The sequence below is a fragment of the Helobdella robusta genome (assembly GCF_000326865.2).
Source record: "Helobdella robusta unplaced genomic scaffold HELROscaffold_14, whole genome shotgun sequence".
In the NCBI taxonomy this organism is placed as follows: Eukaryota; Metazoa; Annelida; class Clitellata; order Rhynchobdellida; family Glossiphoniidae; genus Helobdella; species Helobdella robusta.
This window is the reverse complement of record NW_008703782.1, coordinates 1,446,335-1,467,817: the sequence shown is the minus strand read 5'-3', so window position 1 is coordinate 1,467,817 and position 21,483 is coordinate 1,446,335. Positions and strand designations below refer to the sequence as shown.

Sequence of the window (21,483 nt, the reverse complement as noted above, 5' to 3'; positions counted from 1 at the left end):
ATCTTTGACATGAAGCGACAACTTATTTAAATCTTTCACTGTTTTCGAATCAAGTTCTATCCAACCAAACGCCAAATACAAAAGTATGAAAAATATTAAATTTATTATTATTTTCATTTTTAAATAAGAACAGACGCGACATCAGTCAGAAGAACTGGTTTAAAAGTAGTACAGTTACAAACGGAAATGTGCACACTGGAAGACGGTTGCGCGATTTTTTTCAGCGACGGCCTGGAGATGCGATCTATAGCCTGCCACGAGACATTATCTTAGTTTCAATGTCATGGTATTCTAAGTATACGCATTCAACCATATAAGTATTACCCATCAAGCCCAGATCGTTTATTTATTAATAAATAGTTTTCAACAACTAAATGTGAGCAAAATATTGAGTAAATAATTAAATAAATAAATATATACGTGCATGTGTATAATGGAATATAATATACTACAATGTATCTGGATATATATATATATATATATATATATATATATATATATATGTTAATCTTCGAAGCTCGTATCACTACCAGCATTATCTTCCATAAATTTTTCATCCTCGTTCGATGATTCTGAAACATTTCGTGAAGTGTTAACGAGGTATTGCCTGTAAATGTCTCCGTCAGCCATCTCGTCAAGTTCATTAACACTCAGAGATTCCACCATGAATGGAACGTCCTTCCACTTTTTGTAGTGTTTTTGGGTGGGCGGGTTCTCACATTTCACCACGAAACTTATTATCTAGAAATATTTTATGTGCGTCAAATTACTAATTATTATTATTAATTATTATTATTATATCATGTGCGTTAAATTAAAAATTAAAACTAGTCATGAAGGAAAAAGAAAAGCCGTGACCACAAACCTTAATAACCGGAAAGGACACACCGTTGTAGCTAGCCATGATTCCCCAATCGCTGTTACATTCCTTGCAGTAAATTTTTCCACTTCTTTCAAAAGTTGGTGAGATATTTTCAGTTTGTGGGTATGGTTTTATAATAACACGGTCCTTCATGCTTGGGTCTATGACTACGTGATGCGAGTTCTCAATCTTTCTCACCTTATCGGACAAGGAACCAAGTGAATCACATTTAGAACAGCGAATTTCGTACAAATTTTGATGCAATTTAATTTTCTTCAACTCCTCTGATATCTTCTTGCCATAGGCTGCCATTCTCCTTTCAGTCTGAAAAAAAAATTCAACTTGTTACTTCCCAACACATAAACCTCCACACGTTACTTCTTTAACTGAAAGTAAATTTGAAATCTCAGGACTAAAAATAAAATCTGCAAACGATATAATTATTATCATCAATTCGAAAAGAACTTAAAAAACGTATTGAAAACTAGCTTTTGCTCTATGTTGCATGGTCTTAATACACCTCCGCCTCTCTTCAAAATTCATTTCTTGGATTCGTTTGATCGCAACAGTCATCATTCTCTCTCTGATCTCGTTAATTTTTTCTTTCATGGCGATGCCACGACCGCGTTCGGCTATCAAGCAACTGGCTGCATTCTCTGCTCTAGCCCTGCCTGTGTTGGTTAAATTATGTGTCGTCGTTGCCGTTGCAGTGTTATCATATTCAATGTGTATGTATGTACTGATTCACGTGTATTTGTTCGTTGCTAACCTATCTGAGATATACTTTGAAAAAGAGAATTGTATAAAAGTGTTTAACATGTTAGAACTATAAAATAATATACAGTTCAAATTATTCAGGCTGAACGTTTTGATAAATATCACCTCAAATTTGAAACTGACCAGTCAACAAAACATGTATGTAGTTGATTGAGTTCAAAAGGACAAAGATTTGGCGGAGATATCATTAATCGATGGCGCGTATGAAACATAGACGACTTAATACTTGAAACTTACAAGCTTGAAAACAAACATTTTGTAAAAAGTATTGCGATAAACTGGCACATTGACAAGATAGGAAGCAATAAATGAAGTTTTCAATAGAATAGTAGCCGACCTCTGCACTGGACCCTGGCGATGCTGTTGGTCACATGTTCATACCTGAGTACCAAGTTGCACTTCTGTACGTCCAGCCCTTCCTCTGCCACGGTAGTCGCGATGATCAGTTTGTGTTTGCCGTTCTTGAAATATTTGAGAACATCTTCCTGCTGGGCACTCGTCTGACCTTCAACGGAAGAGGAATAAAAAAAATTATTATTTGTGGTGTTTAAAGTATAGACGGTGATACATTTTTTACTCTTTCATGAAATGGATGAATTAAAAATCGCTTTTAAAGTGTCTTACCAACTATTTTCTTAAATTAGTGACTGCTAAACTATTCACCATTTCAAACAATCGATCAATAACTCATCATTTTTAACGTTTAAAATTTTTTAAAAAATCAATAATAAAATTAAACACCCAACCGGCTTTATAAGCAGGAGCGTTAGTGCCAACAAGATTCGTTGCATTGAGTGACTTCAATTCTTCAGTTTCGTTCATCCAATTTTTCAGAGCCACGGTCATGTCTCTAGTCTTGCAGAACATTATACACCTGGAATCCTCGTTTTGCTTGTATTGCTTGATCAATTTGGATTTTATTAACTCTAATTTTGGATTGTCATAGAAATCGTTCTGACTGATTTTCTCCATTTTTGGGTATATGCCTTGTTAGGATTGTGCAGTTGGGGTAGGTGGTTTTAAATTTTGTTGTGAATTTAAATAATTTAATTAAATTGTGAATTTAAATAATATAAATGAAAATAAAATGTGAAAATTTATTATCCGATTTATAACTAAATAGGACTGATAGCTAGGTAGGGTTACAGACGTACTTTGCCAATTATTCATCAGTGAGATTGTGGTCTGGTTGTTTGAATTGCCGGTGGGAGTGTCTTCAAATTCTCCAACTTTCGTCCGGATGAAGTTGACGGCGTCTTTAGTTCGGCAGTCGGCATTTATCATCAGGGCGTTGTTGTAGATCTGACAGTCGTTCGTTTGAAAGTTTTTAAAATATTATTCTCGTTTGAAACAATTAAACAAATCCGTAGAATAATATTCGAAGATGTTGTTAGGAAAATTGATAAGATGCTCCGTAATAATAATTATGACGAAGATAAATTTTAAAACAAATAAATGAACGAACGAAAGAATGAACAAACGAACGAATGAATAAATGAGTGAATGATTTAACAAATAAATAAACGAACGAATGAGCGAATGAATGAATGAATGAATGAATGAAAAAAATTCTTACGTGGAGGAACTGATAGCATGATACAAAATATTGCCTCGTCCTCTGGTCGTATGTAGCACAAATGCCATTGAACAATCTGCTCAGCCATTGGGTGTACGGGTCACAACCTTTTAATCATCATTATCATCATCATCGTTATCATCATCAATATCATTGATATCCTCATCATCATCGTCGTTATCATTATCAAATTATCAGCATCATCGTTATCATCATCATCGTCACCACCATCACCATAATCATCGTTATCATTATCACATCATCAGCATTATCATTATCACATCATCATCGTCATCATCATCATCATTATCATCGTTATCATTATCTCATCAGCAGCAGCAGCAGCATCATCATCAACGTCGTCGTCATCATCACATCATCATCATCGTAGTTGCTGTTTTATTCATTGCAATGTAACACTACTAACTAACACTACCTCTACTCATATTACTACTACTACAGCTACAGCTGCTACTACTACTACTGCTACTACTACAGCTGCTACTACTACTGCTGCTACTTCTACTGCTGCTACTTCTACTGCTGCTACTTCTACTTCTGCTACTTCTATTGCTGCTACTACTACTACTGCTGCTGCTACTACTGCTGCTACTACTATTCCTACTATCGTCATCATAATTGTTATCAATATTATACTCCGACTAATTCTACTACTACTTATCATAATTGTTATCATAAATTTAGTATACGATATCATTTTATTATCTATAGTACATATTTATCGAACCTCTGTCGGAGGGCGGTTTGAATTCCCTAGCCAGGTTATCATCGAACTTCAAGTGTAGGTCTGAAAAATCGAGATAACAATAGCAACATTCAAATAACATCATCGTCATCTCCATCATCATCATAATCATCATCTCCATCATCATCATCACCATCATCTCCATCCTCATCATCTCTATCATCATCATCATCATCATCATCTCCATCATCATCATCATCGACATCATCATCTCCCTCGACATCATCATCATTACCTTTAGGTGGCATCTGAATCATCATTTCAATGTTCGACATGACTTCATTGATCATATTACCAAATGGGTCGTATTTTCGTCCAGAGCACTCCTCCGTCTCTGTTTTAAGACGATATGAATAATTGAGGCGAATTAGCTCAGAAGGTAAGAGCGCAGTCTCTTGCGGTATTCGTTGCGCGTTGACTGGATTCAAATGCCATCGCAGCGAAATCCAAAATCAGGTGGCGTATGATGCGAGACTTGCGCCATACTTGCAAACATTTAAATATATATGAATGAAACTGCCTTTTTGGCAAAAGTTGCAAGAAAGAATTCCAACTTACTCTGCCTTACCCTGAGAAACCTGATAAATATCGAAAGAACAACAACAGCAACAAAACGGACCTTCGACAGGCTTGTTAGTAGCTTTGGAGAGTTCCTGGACATTCTTCGTAACGGTGGTGATGTAATACGTGTTGAGGTTGGCACACACACCAAGTATGTAATCCATAGCTTGTATCGAGTCTTTCGCTTTTCCAACCCCTATTGAAGCAGTCAAACCTACAATCTGTATTTGATGATGATGATAATAATAATAATTATTATAAATAATAATAATAATAATTATTATTATTATTTCATTTGGATTCCGCGATAGTGTAATGGTTAAGGTACCTAGCGCTTGGTATGACGCTATATAAATGACATTATTATTATTATTATTGTCATATTCATTCTACCTCTAAAAAGATTTTTAAAAACTTAGGCTTAATACATCGACTAAGACTTAAATTTCCAGACGATATTTTACAGACATTGTATAACTCAATTGTATTGCCTTATTTAACATATTGCCCTCCTATTTGTGGTTTTTCCACTGAATCATATCTCCATCTATTAATATTATTACTACTACTATTGTTAAAGTTATCATTATTATTAAAATTTAAGATTTTTTCAGCGCAATTAAGCTAGCGAACCTGAGGCAGATCGGAATTAGGATCGAGGTCAAGGTGTTCGTGGTACCTGGCCATGATGGCATTGTACGGGTGCTCCTTTTTTGTGTGGTGGCATTCGTCGAATATTAACAGCGACAACTCCAACATGTGCGAACTCTCCTTCCTTAGTAGGTTCTCCAAGATTTGAGGCGTCAGTACGAAGAGAGTCTGCGTTGCGATTGGTTGGTTAGATAGGTGGATAATTTTGATTGGTTGTTTGTAGGGGTTGTAATAGTTATATTATTGACTACAAAAATCAAATTAACGAAGTAAATTAAACCGATTTCAACTGTTAAAATGCAATCAATTTAAAATTTTAAAAAATGAAGTAAACCAAATCTGTCACGAAATTAACAAAATGAATTATTTCAAAGTAAAATATTGCAGCTCAAACAGTAGAGGAGCCATGCGACGCGATGTCGTTGCGTGCAGACCTGGTTCAAATGCTGCCCGTGTGAAATTGAGAGAGCCTGATGCGATGTTTGGGCAAGCATGCGAATGTGTACGTGCGTCGTGTGATATGCGTGTTTGTCTCCGTGCAAGAAGTTCAATTGTTTCAAAGTAAAGATAGATTTGGAAGCTGCAGTGTTTTGTCAGAATTATAAAAAAAAGAGTGAAACGAATAGTAAAATACGAACATGAGTTTCAAGGAGTTCAGTTAGCGAGAGTTCGACATCACCGCTGATGCCGATGACGTCAGCGTGGAGGTACTTCTCAAAGAGCCGCTTCTGCTGCTCTACTAGCGCCACAGTCGGCACCACAAACATCACCTTCTTCTTCTTCCTTCTCGAGCCTCCAACGTCATTCCCTTGTTCTAAGTGATCCTGCGATAATATTGAACTGAAAGTTAAAAACTGAAATATTTTAGCAAATAAAAATCGTTAATACGTAATCAATAAAAAGCTGGAATATGTTAGATAACTGGTGTTCACGCATTTCAAGGAAAATTCATGAATATGTTAATTAACTTGCCTTTATGATGAACATCGCTACGTGGGTTTTTCCCGTCCCAGTCGGAGCGACTATGATGCAGTTTCTCCCTTTTATGGCATCCGAGGCCAGTTCAATTTGGTATCCTCGTAGCTCCAGTCCACACTTTTTTGGGGACGCTTCATCGCAGCCTGGAAGTGGGAGGGATTGATTGGCTTGCATAAATTAACATAAATTTGATTGACAGAAATAAACGAATTGGAAGGAATTTATAGATAGCTTAAAATCCAAAAAAATTAATGAAACGTTAGATTTTGAGTTGAAAAAAGCGCGCTGAAGTAGCTCAATTAATTACTACAATTTCTTGGTTATATTATTCATGGTTGGCAAAGACCAAGTTGAATACATCAATTTCATTAATTATAATAAATTAATTAATTATAATTAATTAATTTTATGTAATCGATGTATTAATGACAAATTATTAAATAACGATAATTATCAAAGTTGATTTAACATTATAATAGTTCATTATCACCATTCCAATGTTCATTTGTTGTACGTAGTGCTATTAATAATTTCTGTGAAATAAAAATATAAGCGCGTAAAAATATAGATGACCATTACTTACCTGAAGGTTTAGCTCCGTACACCATTTCTATCTCGTAGGCTTCTGAATTTGTCGAGAAGATATCTTTTAATTTAACTTTTTATGAGGACGATTTATCTATTTATATAGGAAGATCTTAGGTAATCTATGTTATATATATATACGTATATATATATATATATATATATATATGTGTGTGTGTATATATAAATATATATATATATATGTGTGTATATATGTATATATATATGTATATATATATGTATATATATATATATATGTGTGTGTGTGTGTGTATGTTAATTTGCATATAATTATGTATGTATCGTAAATGTGTATGTATGTATGTGATGTGATGACGATAACAGACAAAGCTAGATTGTGTGTATAATTGATATTCTTCCAATTGAAAAATCCTGGATTAAATGGCGTCATTTCGCTTCAACATCTGTTCATTGCTTTATTATTATTCTCTCTTTTTTTTACTTCGCAAGTTGAGTGGTTTGTTTTCTATTGCATTCCGTAAAAAATGCGTCGCTTTAACTTTAGCATGTAGTTATAGCCAACTTTAACACGTGGTTTTAAATCTAGCACGTGGTTTCATTCAACTTAAGCACGTGGTTTCAACCTAAGCACGTGAATTTATTTCACTATTGTAAAACGCCTCGACATGTTAGCTAAATTAGTAGGAGTGCCATGTCTCTGGCTGATATTACGCGATGGCATGGTTCGAATACTACCTGTCCAAAACTCAAAGACCATCATACGAGTATGATGCGTTTGACTATAAAAAATTAAAAAGAAAAATTCTGGACAAGAGGTGAGCGGGAATTGAAATCTCTTCCCAATTCCATCTGGAATTCCCATTTGTGACAACGTTCCCTGAAATTCTTATTTGCTATTTTCTTAACTTGCTCCCACTTTTTCCCAATTTTTTAAACACAACAAAAAATATTTTCCAAAGAAGCGAAAATTATGAACATATCTTTAGTACAAAACAGAAGAATTCCCAAAAGCTCTAAAATGCACTAAAACAATAATAATAAATAAGAATTTTAGGCATGTTTATGAATATTCATACTATGTGAATTTCTGATATTACCACAAGAGTGTATGTGTGTGTGTTGTGCGTGCGTGTGCGTGTTTGTCGACAACACGCTCCTGTATTTAAAATGAAATTTCATTGGTGCAGTTCGGTAGCTTGTTGTACGTGGTCACCTTCTATATTGGCCCACACATGCATGAGTTTGTGAGTATTCGGAAAATTTATCTCTTTTTTTTTGCCCCAAATCTCGGCGGTTCGAAACGCATTGCGGTTCTCCGCCGGTTTGACTCTCACGAGTACTCGTACAACAACGGCGTACAACAGCGTACAACAACGGCGTACAACAGCGTACAACAACGTACAACAGCGTACGTAGGGGATGCGGCGTGTGTACTGTACGTACATTGCGAGGTGTGGGATGGAAGAACGTACATAGAGAGAACGCCTACCTTTGTAGATGTCCATGAACAGGAGAGCATGTTCGCCGTTATTAAACGTTATCGTAGCCTCGTCGTTATTTATTTTCTCCACATTATTCTGAATAAATATGGCAGATAATGATAATAATGATAATAATTATTATTATTATTATAAAAATTATAATAATAATAACTATAATAATAATAATAATAATAACGATGAATGATAATAATAAGGTTAAGAAAAAAAGTCATACAATCCAAATACAATGAAATTTCATTTTTACCGACAAATTTAAACAAAATCGACATCATTATTGTCGTCATCATCGTCATGAACATCACCTTTACTATATAATCATGGAAAGCTTCAAACTTCCTGAAGACATCCACCTTACTAGCACCAGTCATGTTTTTAATTTTGAGAACATTTGGAATGAGAACAAATTCCTGACTGCAGCTACTGCTGTGGTTGCTGCACCCGCTGCTGATTTTGTTGCTAGATAAACTAGATGTAACGGTTGTTTGTTTTCCAACGCACGAAGAGCAACCATTGTCAGAGCAGGAAAAAGATGGCTGCTGCTGCTGAAGCTGTGGCTGTTGTGTTTCTTGTTCATCGAAATCAGTTTTTAAATCAAGTGTGAGTGTAGGCTCACAAGATGGTAGTTCATCGTTGAGGTTTGAATTACATGACACTGAAATATTTGAACTTTTGCTAGACAGCGAAGATTTAGTATTTTGGTTTTGTTGTTGTATCTGTTGTTGTTGTTGCGGTGGAGATAACAAATTCATTTGTTGTTGTTGCGGCTGTTGTGTTTGTTGTGGTTGCTGCTGATTTGCAGTTACATCATCAGCGTCTTTCGAGGGGAAAAAATTGGATGGTGGTTTATTTTTATTAGGGATGCCTCGGATTTAGGTTTTTCAAGTCCGGCCGGGGCCGGATTTTAGTTACCATTTTACATATGTTAGAAAAAATACTCACATTTACGGTTATCTACATGTTGAACATCAAAAAATAACACCAAGCAAATAGTTAATTAATTCAAATATATGAATAAGCTGTGTACACTGTAATTCTGTACACAAAGATCAGCTTATAATTTATGCATAACCCATGTTATAGCATAAAGAATAGCTCACCTCACAAGTGATGTTGTAATTATGTGTCATGTATGCCTAGCCTAACCTTTAACATAAATTATGCGCTTATGTTTATGCCCTTATGCTTATATATATATATATATATATATATATATATATTATGCAGCCATATGATTCGTAATTTTCAATTATATAGTATATACACGTGCACAATTTCTTTTACACAAAAATCAGCTCATAATTTATGCATAACCCATGTTATAGCATGAAAAAAATTGTCCAGCACACCTCACAATTAGTGATGTTGTTATTATGTGTCATGTATGCTTAGCCTTTAACTTATTGACATAAAATTAATTGAATTCAATGAAAAATTTTTTTCTATTTATAACATTTTTAAATGTTGATAGACGCTTAAATCCGGCTCTAAATCCTGCCACCAAGTCCGGCCGGGCCAGATTTAAAAAAAGCCGGATTTTGGCCGGGGCCAAACTTTGGTGCATCCCTAATTTTTATATCAGAAATTATTATGAAGAATTGGACGCAGCCCAAAAAAAAGTAGAACCATAACCGTTATTAACAACTGCAACAAACCCGGCAGCATCAACAACATCAACAACAACATCAACAACAATATCGACATCAACAACATCAACAGCCAAAACGTACTATCAAACTGTAAGCTGTTGATGTGACGAAATGAAGCTGCTTTCGATACTGGTGCATTCAAATCATTAAGTTCATTGCTTCTGTTACTAACTCCTGGATTGTTATTCATCAAATCAACACAATCATTACTGTTATCTGCTTTCGTTACTATGGGATCGTCACAAGGCGTGACAAATGATGACGAAGATGATGATGGTGGTGGTGGTTGTGATGATGATGGTGGTGGTGGTTGTGATGATAATTGTGATGGTGGTAATGATGGTAGAGGCCCCGATGAATTTCTCAATGGGGAGGACAGGGACTGCCTTCGGGAGCTTCCAAGCAGGTCGTCATCAACGAGACCGCAGTCAACTGCAGAGAAGGAGAATTGAATGCGATAGTTTTGTACTTAACATAAACGTTAAAATAGCAGCTTAGACGTAATTATATAAAACATTTTTATTGAACTGTCAGTTGAGAGATGAATTGATAACTGAATGAAATACTCCTACTAACATTCCAACATCTCGAAATGCTTGGCGTAGGATCTCTCCCAATCTTCCTTGCTAACTGCACGCAGCGAATAAAAATAATTATTAATTCTCAGTAGTGGGAGTGCATCTACGTGGGTGGAGTAAGAAGCGTTAGGTTAGGACTAACGTTTGAGATTGGAGATGGCATCTTGTAGCAGGCGCAAAGCCCGTTTTTCTTTGCATTCAATGAGAGCCGAGATGAAATGTTTGAAACCGTCACACTTCTGACCCATATGCAATGTCAGTCTAGTCATCTTCGTCAGGTTGGAATCGATACACAAGTCATCTAAGTCTTCCGAACTGCATTTTGTTGAAAAGAAAATAAGCTAAAACACTGCATTCGTTCTATAATATGTTGTGATTTGACGAAACAATTACCGCCACAATCACAGCCATCATCATCATCACCACTATCATCATCATCATCACTATCATCATCATCACCACTATCATCATCATCACAAACCCTAAAACATCATTTTCAACGGGACACATCATCATCATCATCACGATCATCATCATCATCACGATCATCATCATCATCATCACGATCATCACATCATCGTCATCCTCACAAACCTCAAAACATCATTATCAACGAGATAATCGATCAGGGGATCAACAGCAACCTTCACCAAACTTGGAAGTAGAACGTGCACCATCTGGAAGAGTTCCTTGTTCCGCGCTTTGTCGCTCGTCAGAGAGGTACGCAGCTCCTCTGATACTTCTAGAATTTTTATTATTTCCATGTAAAAATAATCTAAATTCCATTGAATCATTCTTTTCAGTTTAACTAACAAAGTTCTGGTTAAGACCTTTTTATTATTTAAGGTTTTTATTATTTTCATGTAAAAATTATCTAAATTCCATTGAATCATTCTTTTCAGTTTAACTAACAATGTTCTGGTTAAGTTTTCAACTAACAAGATATGTTTGGTTCATTAGATTTTATTACATTACAGCTCTGTTGACTCCGCTCATAAATTGTTTAACCCCCGTCCACAAACTGCTCTGCCCTCAAATTTTATGGCTCCACTCACAAATTTTACAGCCCCATTTGCAATGCGTTTAACAAGAAAAAATTGCTGTATTTTATTAATTTAATGAAAAAATTGTACTGTCCCTCTGTGTGGAACCCCCATTATAAGTACCAAGTGAGAAAAATCGAAAACGTCCAGAGAAGGTTCACGAAATCAATTCCTTCCTTACACCATCTACCGTATTTATCTCGACTACAAGCAGTTAAAATGCAAACTCTGGAACACCGCAGATTAATTTATGACTTATGCTTTTTATACAAAATTCTTAACAAAAATATCCAAACTGATCTGATTGAGAAATTCATCCCGGTTTCGTATGTGTCGACTCGTGGGCATCAGAATAAGTTACGTGAATTAAACACTAACGCCAAATACTTCTTCTGCAACAAAATCATACTTATATGGAATGCGTTGCCAAAAGAAGTGGTGTCCTCAACATCTCATGCCGTCTTCAAGAATCGCTTACTGGCTGTTGACTTGTCCAAATATTTACTAATCAAACAACTATTAAATTAATGTTTGTTGTCATAATTATTGTGCTCTATGATAAAAATGTTAATGTTATTCGTGATTTAATGCCATTATTAACTTCTCTATATATATGTGCATGTTGTGTATATATGTGTATGAGTGTATGTGTAAGTATATGTATTTATTTTTTTTTTTGTTTTTGATGGATAACAATGAACTTGAAAGCGAAATCTGTGTTTACATTTATTAGTTAAGTTCTTTGCCATACTGATTGCTTGTGTGATGATGTTGATTGATGATAGCGACAATAATATTTTTATGTAGATTTATTCTTCTTGACGTTACGTTTAGAGAAATTGTTTTTCTTTTTTATCAACTAGGTAAGTGGTCTTTTAGATCCTCTGGTTGTTTGTGAATAAATAAATAAATAAATAAAAATGGAAAAGAATGATGTGTGGTGGTGCATGTGCTGATGTGAAACTAAACGGGATGAAATTAAAGAAAAGAACGAATTACCTTCTTGATAATCGAAATTTTGAATTGCAATCAACAAGCTCTCTTCAGAGTCTGTCAGTTGAAATGTAGAAAATTTAATCAATAAAACTGTAATAAGCCTCGTCTCTAAATTAACATCTCATATTTTTAATAAACATTTTCCGACAACAATATCTCTAAAATTATCAATCTAAATGTAACATCAGTAGCAAGTAACATAAGAGCAGACATGTACCGACTCGATGAGAGGAGTAGAGGACTTAAGGCATTCAGGGCTTCCAACTCTTTCATCTCTTTCAGACACTTAACCAATTCCAAGAACCAATTCTCTTTGTGACTTTGATTGGCAGATTGGTTATGGTGTGGGTCGTTTGAAGGCGGTTAGTAGGTGTTTGGTAGAAATTAATTTTTTTTTAAACGCATTTTGGTAGCACTTTTGTTTAACAGTAATTTAAAAAGTTTGCTAAAAAAACAAAATGAACATTAAATACGCATGTATGAGTAAAATTGATTGTATCAATACACAGTTGGTTGAGTAGAGAATAATTATCAGGACATCGTTTGCATTTGAAACGGGTACCCACACAGCTAAACATTAATGACCGGTCGCTGGCAGCCTCAAAGGCCATTTAACAGTTTGAGTTAACGGGCCTTCAAGAGATCGATTACGGGGCTTTTGACGGCCACCCTCTAAATTAAAGGGTAGCTAATGGCTTGAGATGACTAAGCACTAAACTGAACTGAACTGATTAACTGTCCTACAACCAAGCAACTGTTTGTTTTGAAAGCAGAATAAAATTCAACGTTTATACAACTTGAATTTAAATATATAAATATAAAGATTTTTATCCAACCTGCTAATGAAACTAATGAATTGATGCATTGATCCATTTCTTCTGATCCATTCATTGGTTTCTGTTACACTGAAATTTTGCAATTTGTATATTCACTTTATAATTTGACAGAAGATAAAGTCTTTTAACAAAAGCAGTAATTTCAGTGATTCAAAAAAAAATTATTTAAAAAAATGTGAAAGGAACAAACTTGATGACATCTTTCTCATGCAGTTTGGTTACAAGCTTTTTGTAATCAATTCTACGCAAATGCTTTATTCTTTTAAAAATAATTTCTCTGAAGATTTCCTTATCATTAATATTCAAGTCATCAAAATTTAATTGTTTGTACATTTTAACAGAGCCTGTTTTTGAATAATTACGTAATATTTAGATCATATATTTTCAAATTTATTGAAAAATTTTAAACAAATTTTTAATTAAAATAATTAATCAAAATTGAAACCAAATAAAAACCATTGGACTTGAGAGCGTCAAGAATTATTTGATAAATTCTCCCATCAACATTATTCAACAGCCATTTGTAAAACATTTCATTTAATTTTTTCCCATTTTGTGACAGCATCAAATTAAACTGCTCTTCTAAAGGAAAAAAATGAAATTTTGTTTTAAATAACATGAAAAATAACTTTAATAATCCTAAAATAAAAACCAATCAATCAATCAATTAGCTTATAAAGCGCTATTTCCGCGATGTTCAATAGCTTTCCTCAATGAATTTTGCCAACAGATGGGTCTGAGATCCGCTCTGAACTTCGTAAGTGATGGAGAAGTAGTCAGAGAAGTAGGTAGAGAATTCATGAGAAAAGGGCCAGAAAAAGCAAATGCAGATTTAGCAAAAGAGTGTTTAACACGAGTAAAGAAGAAATGAGAACAAGAAGACGATCGTAAACCGGGACGTTTAGGTTAGATTTAGATTGAGAATGTGCAAATTTTAAAAATTATTCTATATTTTCTAAGTTAGCCAGTGCAAGAGAACAAGATATGGAACAAAAAAGATACCTTCAATCTCCTTGATGAGATGAGTTAGGATGTAAGAGCAATCTAGATCATTCAAAATAGTTTTTCTAAAATACATTACCACATCTTTGTGGCCTTCCTCCGCCATTTCAATTTACTTCAGAGAAGACTTATTGTCGTTACTTAAAATATTTTTGTGTTCCAAGTTTATTTTTTAACAATGACTTATTATTTGGTAAATTTGGTAAAAGATTTAATTAACTTTATTAAATTAAAATTTTAAAACTACCGACCTAAAATATTTAATTTTATTTTTAGCTACTTTCGATTTCTCAAACTGTCAGAGCTTTTCTTAAAAAAATATGAATGTTTATTATTCTTCAAATTGATATCAAATTTGATATCACACACTTGAAAGGAATTTTAAACTTTACAATTTAAATAAAAACTGATTATTATTTCATAATATATATATAGAGAGAGATACGTATGAACATATATACACATACACACAGATTACCTGCTGGTTTCGCTACAAACAAAATCTTGAGACTTTTCGATTTCTATAAATAGCCGATATCGAAAACTTGGGAATTCCAAATGTTTTGCTCACAGGTGATATCAATCAAAAACTTATTGTGTGCATAAAAACACACCTTAAAATTATTAATAAAAGTAGAAAATATTTTACACTAACGCTTTATTTGACAATTATTAAAATAAGTTACATTGATAAAATGCCATTTATATATATTTCATATACATTTATTAATATTTTTATTATATAAGTAAATTGATATTAATTAGTGAGGACGAATAACGATTAAACAATTTTTAAAACTAATCTTCATGCAGCATGAAATTTAAATTAGAATGGCTCGTTCTTATCGTGTACTTTATGTATACATTATGTTTTACTTGGAACAAGAGATGAAAATTCTGCATATATGGATATAAGGTTGTGGCAGACAAAAAATTTATTACAAGTGATTACATTTAAAAAATGCAAACGTGAACAAAATCTTCTATTATCTTTTTTTAAATTTTTATATTTTTTAATCATCAGATAGTAAAAATTTTTAAATTTTTGTCTATGTTTTTACTGCGTAAACGGCGTAAACAATATCTGTGTTTTAACATGGATCTATATATATATATATATATATATATCCATGGTTTTAATTCACGTTGTTTATTAATTTAGTTATTAGTTCTGGGTTCTTTACGGTATTTCTAGCCGAAGTTGTGTTGTGAAGACATCGAGCTTCTCTTGCTTCCATTTCGCCATTTGTTTTGTGTTCGCGTTAATTTGCCGAATTTGATCCATTAGGATATATAAAAAAGGGATTTTGTTTGCGGTTTTGTTATAAGAACAAATTTGTTTAAAGTTTGTTCTTTTTATGTTGGCATTTATATTTAAAAAACGGAAAGTGAATTCAGGAAGGATCAACAAAACAAAGTAGACAAAATGGCCGACGAATTGGACATCGATGCTTTGCTTGAAGATGCGTTCAAAAAATCTGTAAGAGTCAATTTATTTTTTACAAAAATTTTAATTTATTAACTTAACTAATAATTTTGTTCATAGGAAAGAAATGGAGAAAGGTCAAAGAAATCTGACAGAAAAACGGATGATAAAAAGAAATCATCAGACAGTAAAAAATCAGATGACAGGAAGCGAAAATCAGAAGAAAGAGATGGTCGTAGAAAGTCAAGAGATCGTGGTAATAAACGTAGATCAGATGATGATCATGATGATGACAGGAAAAAAAGGTTAGTTGACTTACTGATTATAATGGCCCCAAAATATCCAATGTTGTTTGTTGTTTTGATTTTGCATGAATTTTTACAGCAATTATTTAGTTATTCAACTTGAAAAATTGATTTCTTTAACAACTTATGACACTTGCTGTTATCACCATCATCCCATTATCATTTTTCGCTAAACTGACAAACACAGAAATTCAGATAAGTGTACTAGTGCCAATTGAACGACAGCATTACCATTCTTCCATTACATAAAATACATACACAACCTAACATTCATTCATTCTCATCAATGAATTCTTCACAACCACCATCCCCACTAAGCAATCACCAACCACATAACAACGAACAGGCCCCAATCATGATCTGAATCTTACTTCTTATATTATATGTACTAGCCAAACAATGTTCGAAGGTATGACATCATGGCCATCATTCTACTCGTCATCACTTGTTTATTTATGTTCTTTTGTTTTTTATTCTGTTTAGGATTTTGTTCGTTGCTACAACTCTTTTTTTTAAAAAAAATTTTTAATTTTTCTTCTTAAAATGCAGAAAAAGAAGTAAGGACAATCACAGGTATGTTGTGTTTTTTAGTTTTTACCTAGTATTTTACTGTTGATTGCATTGCTATTAATGAATTACGTAATTTTATAATAATTCTTTCATGATTTTTATAATTTTTTTTACTTCTGGAAAAAATATAAAATAAACTTAGTAGTACCTCATTAAATTAGTAATCAATTATAAATTTTCAGTGACAGAAGACGCAGATCGAAGAGCAGATCTAAATCGAGAAGTCGAGACAAATCCAGAAATAAAGACAAGCCCAAAAATCGAGGCAAATCCAGAAGTCAAGACAAGTCCAAAAACCGAGACAAATCCAGAAGTCGAGACAGGTCCAAAAATCGAGATAAATCCGGAAGTCGAGACAGGTCTAGAAGTAGAGACAAATCCAGAAATCGAGACAGGTCTAGAAGTAGAGACAAGTCCAAAAGTCACAGGGATAGAGAAAGAGAAGAGAGACAAAGGGAAAGAGAGAAAGAAAGAGAAAAAGAGAAAGAAGAAAAGGAAAAAAGAGAGAAAGAAAGAGACGAGCGTAGGAAGGAACGGGAGAAGGAAAGAGAAAAAGAAAAAGAAGAACGAAAAAAGAGAGAGGAAATAGAGAGAGGTAGAAATGTTGCCAAATTGGAAGATGATAGTAGGAGAGGAAGTCGAGATCGTCGGAGGTCATCGTCCAGGGGAAAGAGGTTTGTTGTTATTATCATTTTAGCTTCTTGGTTAGCTTGATTTTAGGTCATTTTCAATAAAAATATGTTATTTGTACTAATTTAGTTTCATTTTGATTAGATTCAAATGATAGATTTTTAAATGTTAATCTTTAAATTAACAACCTTCAAGAGATTCTCCTGAAATGACAGTGGAAGAAAGAGATGTGAGAACAGTATTCTGCATGCAGCTGTCACCTAGGATCCGCCCGAGAGATCTGGAAGAATTTTTTTCCTCTGTTGGAAAGGTATGGCTCTCAATCATTTCTTTAAAAATATTTATTTGTTATGGTTATGTTTATCAAATTGTAATTTCGTTTTTCATTTATTCGACCAGGTACGAGACGTTCGACTGATCCTAGATAACAAGTCCCACAGATCGAAAGGGATAGCCTACATCGAGTTCAGGGACATCGAGTCCGTTGCTCTTGCAATAGGATTGAGTGGCCAGAAACTTCTTGGGGTGCCCATCATTGTTCAGAATGCACATGCTGAAAGAAACAGACAGGCAAGCACCAACCAGCCAGCCTCTGTTACCATAGGAGCTGGTGGTTCTTCTCCAAAACCTCCTCCTGTGCCAGAGGGCCCTGGAAGGTTGTATGTCGGTCTTCTGCATCCTAACATCACTGAAGAAATGCTTTCTGGATTGTTTGAACCTTTTGGAAAGGTTTACTTTTAAATGCTATTTATTAAACAATTTTTTAGAATAATAGAACAAATCATGAGATTTTAATTAATTTGTTGCAGTATAACAGTATGGTTTTGAATGATATTAATTAAAATTCTAATATTTATTAATATTTTGTGATTAAATTTGTAAGTTGCTTGAGTTGAAGTTAGTGAAAGACCCATCATCAGGCAAGTCAGCTGGATACGGATTCATCACTGTAAGTCCTCTCACCATCATTTTCATCATCTTCGTATTTGCATCATCGGCCTTTTTATTTCATGTACATTTCATCTGTCATATCTGTTTTAATCTGTTGTTCAATTGTTGTTAGAGTCATCTTATTTATGTGGATTTGTTTAAATTCATTTGTTACATAATAATCATCCTTTATGCAGCATCATATTGTTACTTATTTATTCACTCACGCACTCATTCACTCACTCACTCACTCACTCACTCACTCACTCACATTCAATCATTAACTCACTCACAGTATGCTCTAACTGAAGATGCCAAGAAAGCAATGGGACAATTTAATGGATTTCAACTGGCTGGCAAGGCTATTAAGGTACTTTGTGATCATTATTTTTATTCTCATTTTCATGATGCTGATTCAAGTGGCAAAAATGATGATGACGTTGATTTGATATTGTGATGATGGTTGATATGAATTTTTTTTGGGATTGTGATAATCTAGATAATATACTGTGATGATTACTGTGGAGTTGTTAACGTGTTATTATAATGTTATTGCCTATGCCAGTTTATGAAATGCCTTGATGCCTATTTTTCAACAATGCTCACAATGCCTGACCTATTACAAATTGTATAATAAAAATATTTACACTGTTGATAATTTAGGTAGGATTTGTGACAGAGAAGACGACAGAAATCCTGACATTCGATGCCGAGCATCCAAAACCGACACACTCTACATCCACTGGTTTCAATCTGGGACCAACTGAAAGACTGCAACTTATGGCTAAGCTGGCTGAAGGTTTGTGTCTCTTGTATGTGTTGGTTCGGTTTGAATTAGTTTTTGTATATGTTTGTGTTACTAGTATGCCTTGTTTTGTTTGTATGAGTTTTTGTATGTTTGTATTACTTTGTATGTCTTGATTATGTTTGTGAGAAGTTGAATGTGTTTGTACATTGCGTTTGTATATTTGATCTTTCCTCTGGGGATGCTTTATTTATTTATGTGTTTTTGACTGCTTATTTATTTTACAATAGAGGGTGTTCTTACACTTCTGAGTTTCAGTTTTTAAAATGATATTAGCCAGATTAATTTACTTAACAAGATTTTGATGTGATTTAAAGTTTAAAATAATTTTATGATAATTTAATTAATTTAAAATTCATCACTGTAGGCACCGGAATGCAGTTGCCAGCAGCAGCAACCACAGCAATCAGTGCCAGCAATCAGGCCGTAACTCCTCCCATTGCCACACAGTGCTTCATGCTCTCCAACATGTTTGACTTGAAAAAGTATGTCGCAATTCCGTTATTTTAAAATTTTCTTTGAATTTCACAATAATATTTGTAGAAAGTACCATTTATGAAACATGAATTTTACAAAAACGTCAAATTGTTTCTCGCAGGCAAAATGCAGCAAACTGGAAAGAGGAGTTGCGTGATGACATAATTGAAGAATGCAATAAACACGGCGGTCTTATACACATGGTCATTGATGAGGCATCGGACACTGGAAATGTTTACGTCAAGTGTCCATCTGTGGTCAGCGCTGCAGCTGTTGTCAATGCTCTGCATGGAAGGTACTTTGCTGGTCAGGTGATAACTGCCGCATACGTGCCATTGCCGAATTATCATACCTTGTTTCCGGAATCAATAACATCGTCGCAGCTCTTGCAACCGTCGTTGCTGTACAACAATCATATGTAACTCATCATATGTAACTATATCTTATCTTTCTACTTGTCAATTATATTGTTATGAAATTATGATTAGTAAATTTTTTAGCCGTTATAGGAGCTGTATGGTCTTGTGATTAATGAATGATATCCATTAAAATATTTTTCTCTATATTAATTAATCATAATCTACAGCTGATTGGAGGGATATTTGGAATTATTGCTTGTCAGTCTGATTTCTTTGAAGAATGTATGTCTTAATTTTTTTGCTGATGTTTGAGTTTAGATGGTTTACGTGCACTTGTGTGTTTGTTTATACGTTATACGTGTGTATGTATGTATGTGTGTGGAGATGTTAATATATACACATATATGTATGTGTGTGCTTTTTTATTATTAAACAAAAAAAAATTTGCGTGTTTAAGTATTGGAAAAGGTAAATAAATACAAAGTTTTTGGCGTCATCTGTCTGTTAAACTTATGATTTGGATTTTTATGATGTTATAAGTCTTTGTTTTATTTGGTTTCACTTTTATGCTCGTTTAAAAAATGAGTGTTACAGGATTTCGTTAATATGTTTACGTTAAGTGTCAAACCGTAATTTGTACTGTAGCTGTTGTCAGTGCTCTGCATGGGCAGGTACATGATAGTCAAGTGATAACTGCTGCCTATGTACCATTGCCTAATTAGCATATTTTGTTACCTTAATCTGTAACAACGTCACAGCACTTGCAACCGTCGTTTTCGTTCAAAATACATCACTTTAACTACATACGGGAGATAACATTCATCTTTATCTGAAATTGCGCCGTTATATTTTATTTTCAAACTATCACATCAGCCGGACCCATACCATTTGACCTAGCTATAATTGATGTGTTACTTAGATGTTCTTTTTTTACAGAAATGTTTATAAGGCGAAAGGAAAAATTTATACACATACATATATGTGTATATATTAACATCTCCATACACATACATACATACACACATATAACGTATAAACAAACACACAAGTGCACGTAAACCATCTAAACTCAAACATCTGCAAAAAAATTAAGATAGTGCCAGTAAAAAATGTATGTTGGCAGTTTTGAGAGAATATGTATCGAATATCTTAAGAGGAAATTTGTGAGTGTGTGTGTTATTGCAATTGAAATTATGAGCAAATTCTCATTTTCACGACAGCAAGTCCACAGGACTAGATTGTAATGCGAATTTCGTTTAATGTTGTTTCTGTTTATAAGGAAGTAGACAGGATGTCATTAGCGATATTAATTACATTGACATTGAGTAATGGATTTGTTTGAAAAAAATTAGTTTTTTCCTGAACCGTTTCCGGTGAGAAATGTTAATGAGTTTCCGGTTAGCACTAGCTTGCTGGGTGGGACTAGATCCGGTTTAAAGCTGTTCTGTGTACATCTTTCGTTAGCATTTAAGTTTACATTTAATCGTTTGCTGTTTTTACGGTGCAAACAAATGATTTTTTTAAATTTGTTTTTCTAATTTGAAAGTCTTACGGCACGGATAGTGTAATTTATTTCATCAGACAAAAAATTTATTCAAAAAAAGTATATAAATAACTTTCTAACTAATCGTCGTTGGTCT

The 21,483-nt window shown here is 33.8% G+C and overlaps 4 protein-coding genes across 4 annotated transcripts; 1 reads left to right on the top strand and 3 right to left on the bottom strand.

Annotated features, from left to right (window-relative positions):
* Positions 1 to 814: 814 nt before the first annotated feature.
* Positions 815 to 6,345, bottom strand: HELRODRAFT_74403 (hypothetical protein; the record flags this gene model as incomplete). Its single annotated transcript, XM_009014668.1, has 11 exons — positions 815 to 1,153; positions 1,337 to 1,533; positions 1,977 to 2,144; positions 2,386 to 2,597; positions 2,766 to 2,941; positions 3,226 to 3,294; positions 4,185 to 4,315; positions 4,601 to 4,763; positions 5,176 to 5,361; positions 5,832 to 5,986; positions 6,162 to 6,345. 11 exons carry the CDS (start codon positions 6,343 to 6,345, stop codon positions 815 to 817), a joined length of 1,980 nt encoding a protein of 659 aa, XP_009012916.1.
* A 1,568-nt stretch (positions 6,346 to 7,913) lies between these two features.
* HELRODRAFT_168812 (hypothetical protein) lies at positions 7,914 to 11,258 on the bottom strand (the record flags this gene model as incomplete). The annotated part of the gene is made up of 7 exons (XM_009014667.1): positions 7,914 to 8,315; positions 8,543 to 8,953; positions 9,691 to 9,803; positions 9,968 to 10,318; positions 10,463 to 10,567; positions 10,709 to 10,779; positions 11,059 to 11,258. 7 exons carry the CDS (start codon positions 11,256 to 11,258, stop codon positions 7,914 to 7,916), a joined length of 1,653 nt encoding a protein of 550 aa, XP_009012915.1.
* A 1,104-nt stretch (positions 11,259 to 12,362) lies between these two features.
* On the bottom strand, positions 12,363 to 14,447 carry HELRODRAFT_168811 (hypothetical protein; the record flags this gene model as incomplete). Its single annotated transcript, XM_009014666.1, has 6 exons — positions 12,363 to 12,391; positions 12,507 to 12,557; positions 12,725 to 12,822; positions 13,530 to 13,683; positions 13,796 to 13,921; positions 14,342 to 14,447. 6 exons carry the CDS (start codon positions 14,445 to 14,447, stop codon positions 12,363 to 12,365), a joined length of 564 nt encoding a protein of 187 aa, XP_009012914.1.
* Positions 14,448 to 15,586: 1,139 nt separating this feature from the next.
* On the top strand, positions 15,587 to 20,194 carry HELRODRAFT_109933 (hypothetical protein). The gene is made up of 11 exons (XM_009014665.1): positions 15,587 to 15,821; positions 15,888 to 16,072; positions 16,622 to 16,645; positions 16,825 to 17,316; positions 17,468 to 17,582; positions 17,672 to 18,001; positions 18,156 to 18,221; positions 18,498 to 18,572; positions 18,866 to 19,001; positions 19,375 to 19,492; positions 19,606 to 20,194. The coding sequence occupies exons 1-11, from the start codon at positions 15,768 to 15,770 to the stop codon at positions 19,904 to 19,906; spliced, it is 1,896 nt and encodes a 631-aa protein (XP_009012913.1). The 5' UTR covers positions 15,587 to 15,767; the 3' UTR covers positions 19,907 to 20,194.
* The last annotated feature ends 1,289 nt before the right edge of the window (positions 20,195 to 21,483 follow it).

Bases quoted from the DNA above. Each gene is read 5' to 3' on its own strand.
- HELRODRAFT_109933 (XM_009014665.1), top strand. From the start codon at position 15,768: ATGGCCGACGAATTGGACATCGATGCTTTGCTTGAAGATGCGTTCAAA. The intron at 19,002-19,374 runs GTTTGTGTCTCT...TCATCACTGTAG, and splicing joins TATGGCTAAGCTGGCTGAAG to GCACCGGAATGCAGTTGCCA. The intron at 19,493-19,605 runs GTATGTCGCAAT...TGTTTCTCGCAG, and splicing joins AACATGTTTGACTTGAAAAA to GCAAAATGCAGCAAACTGGA.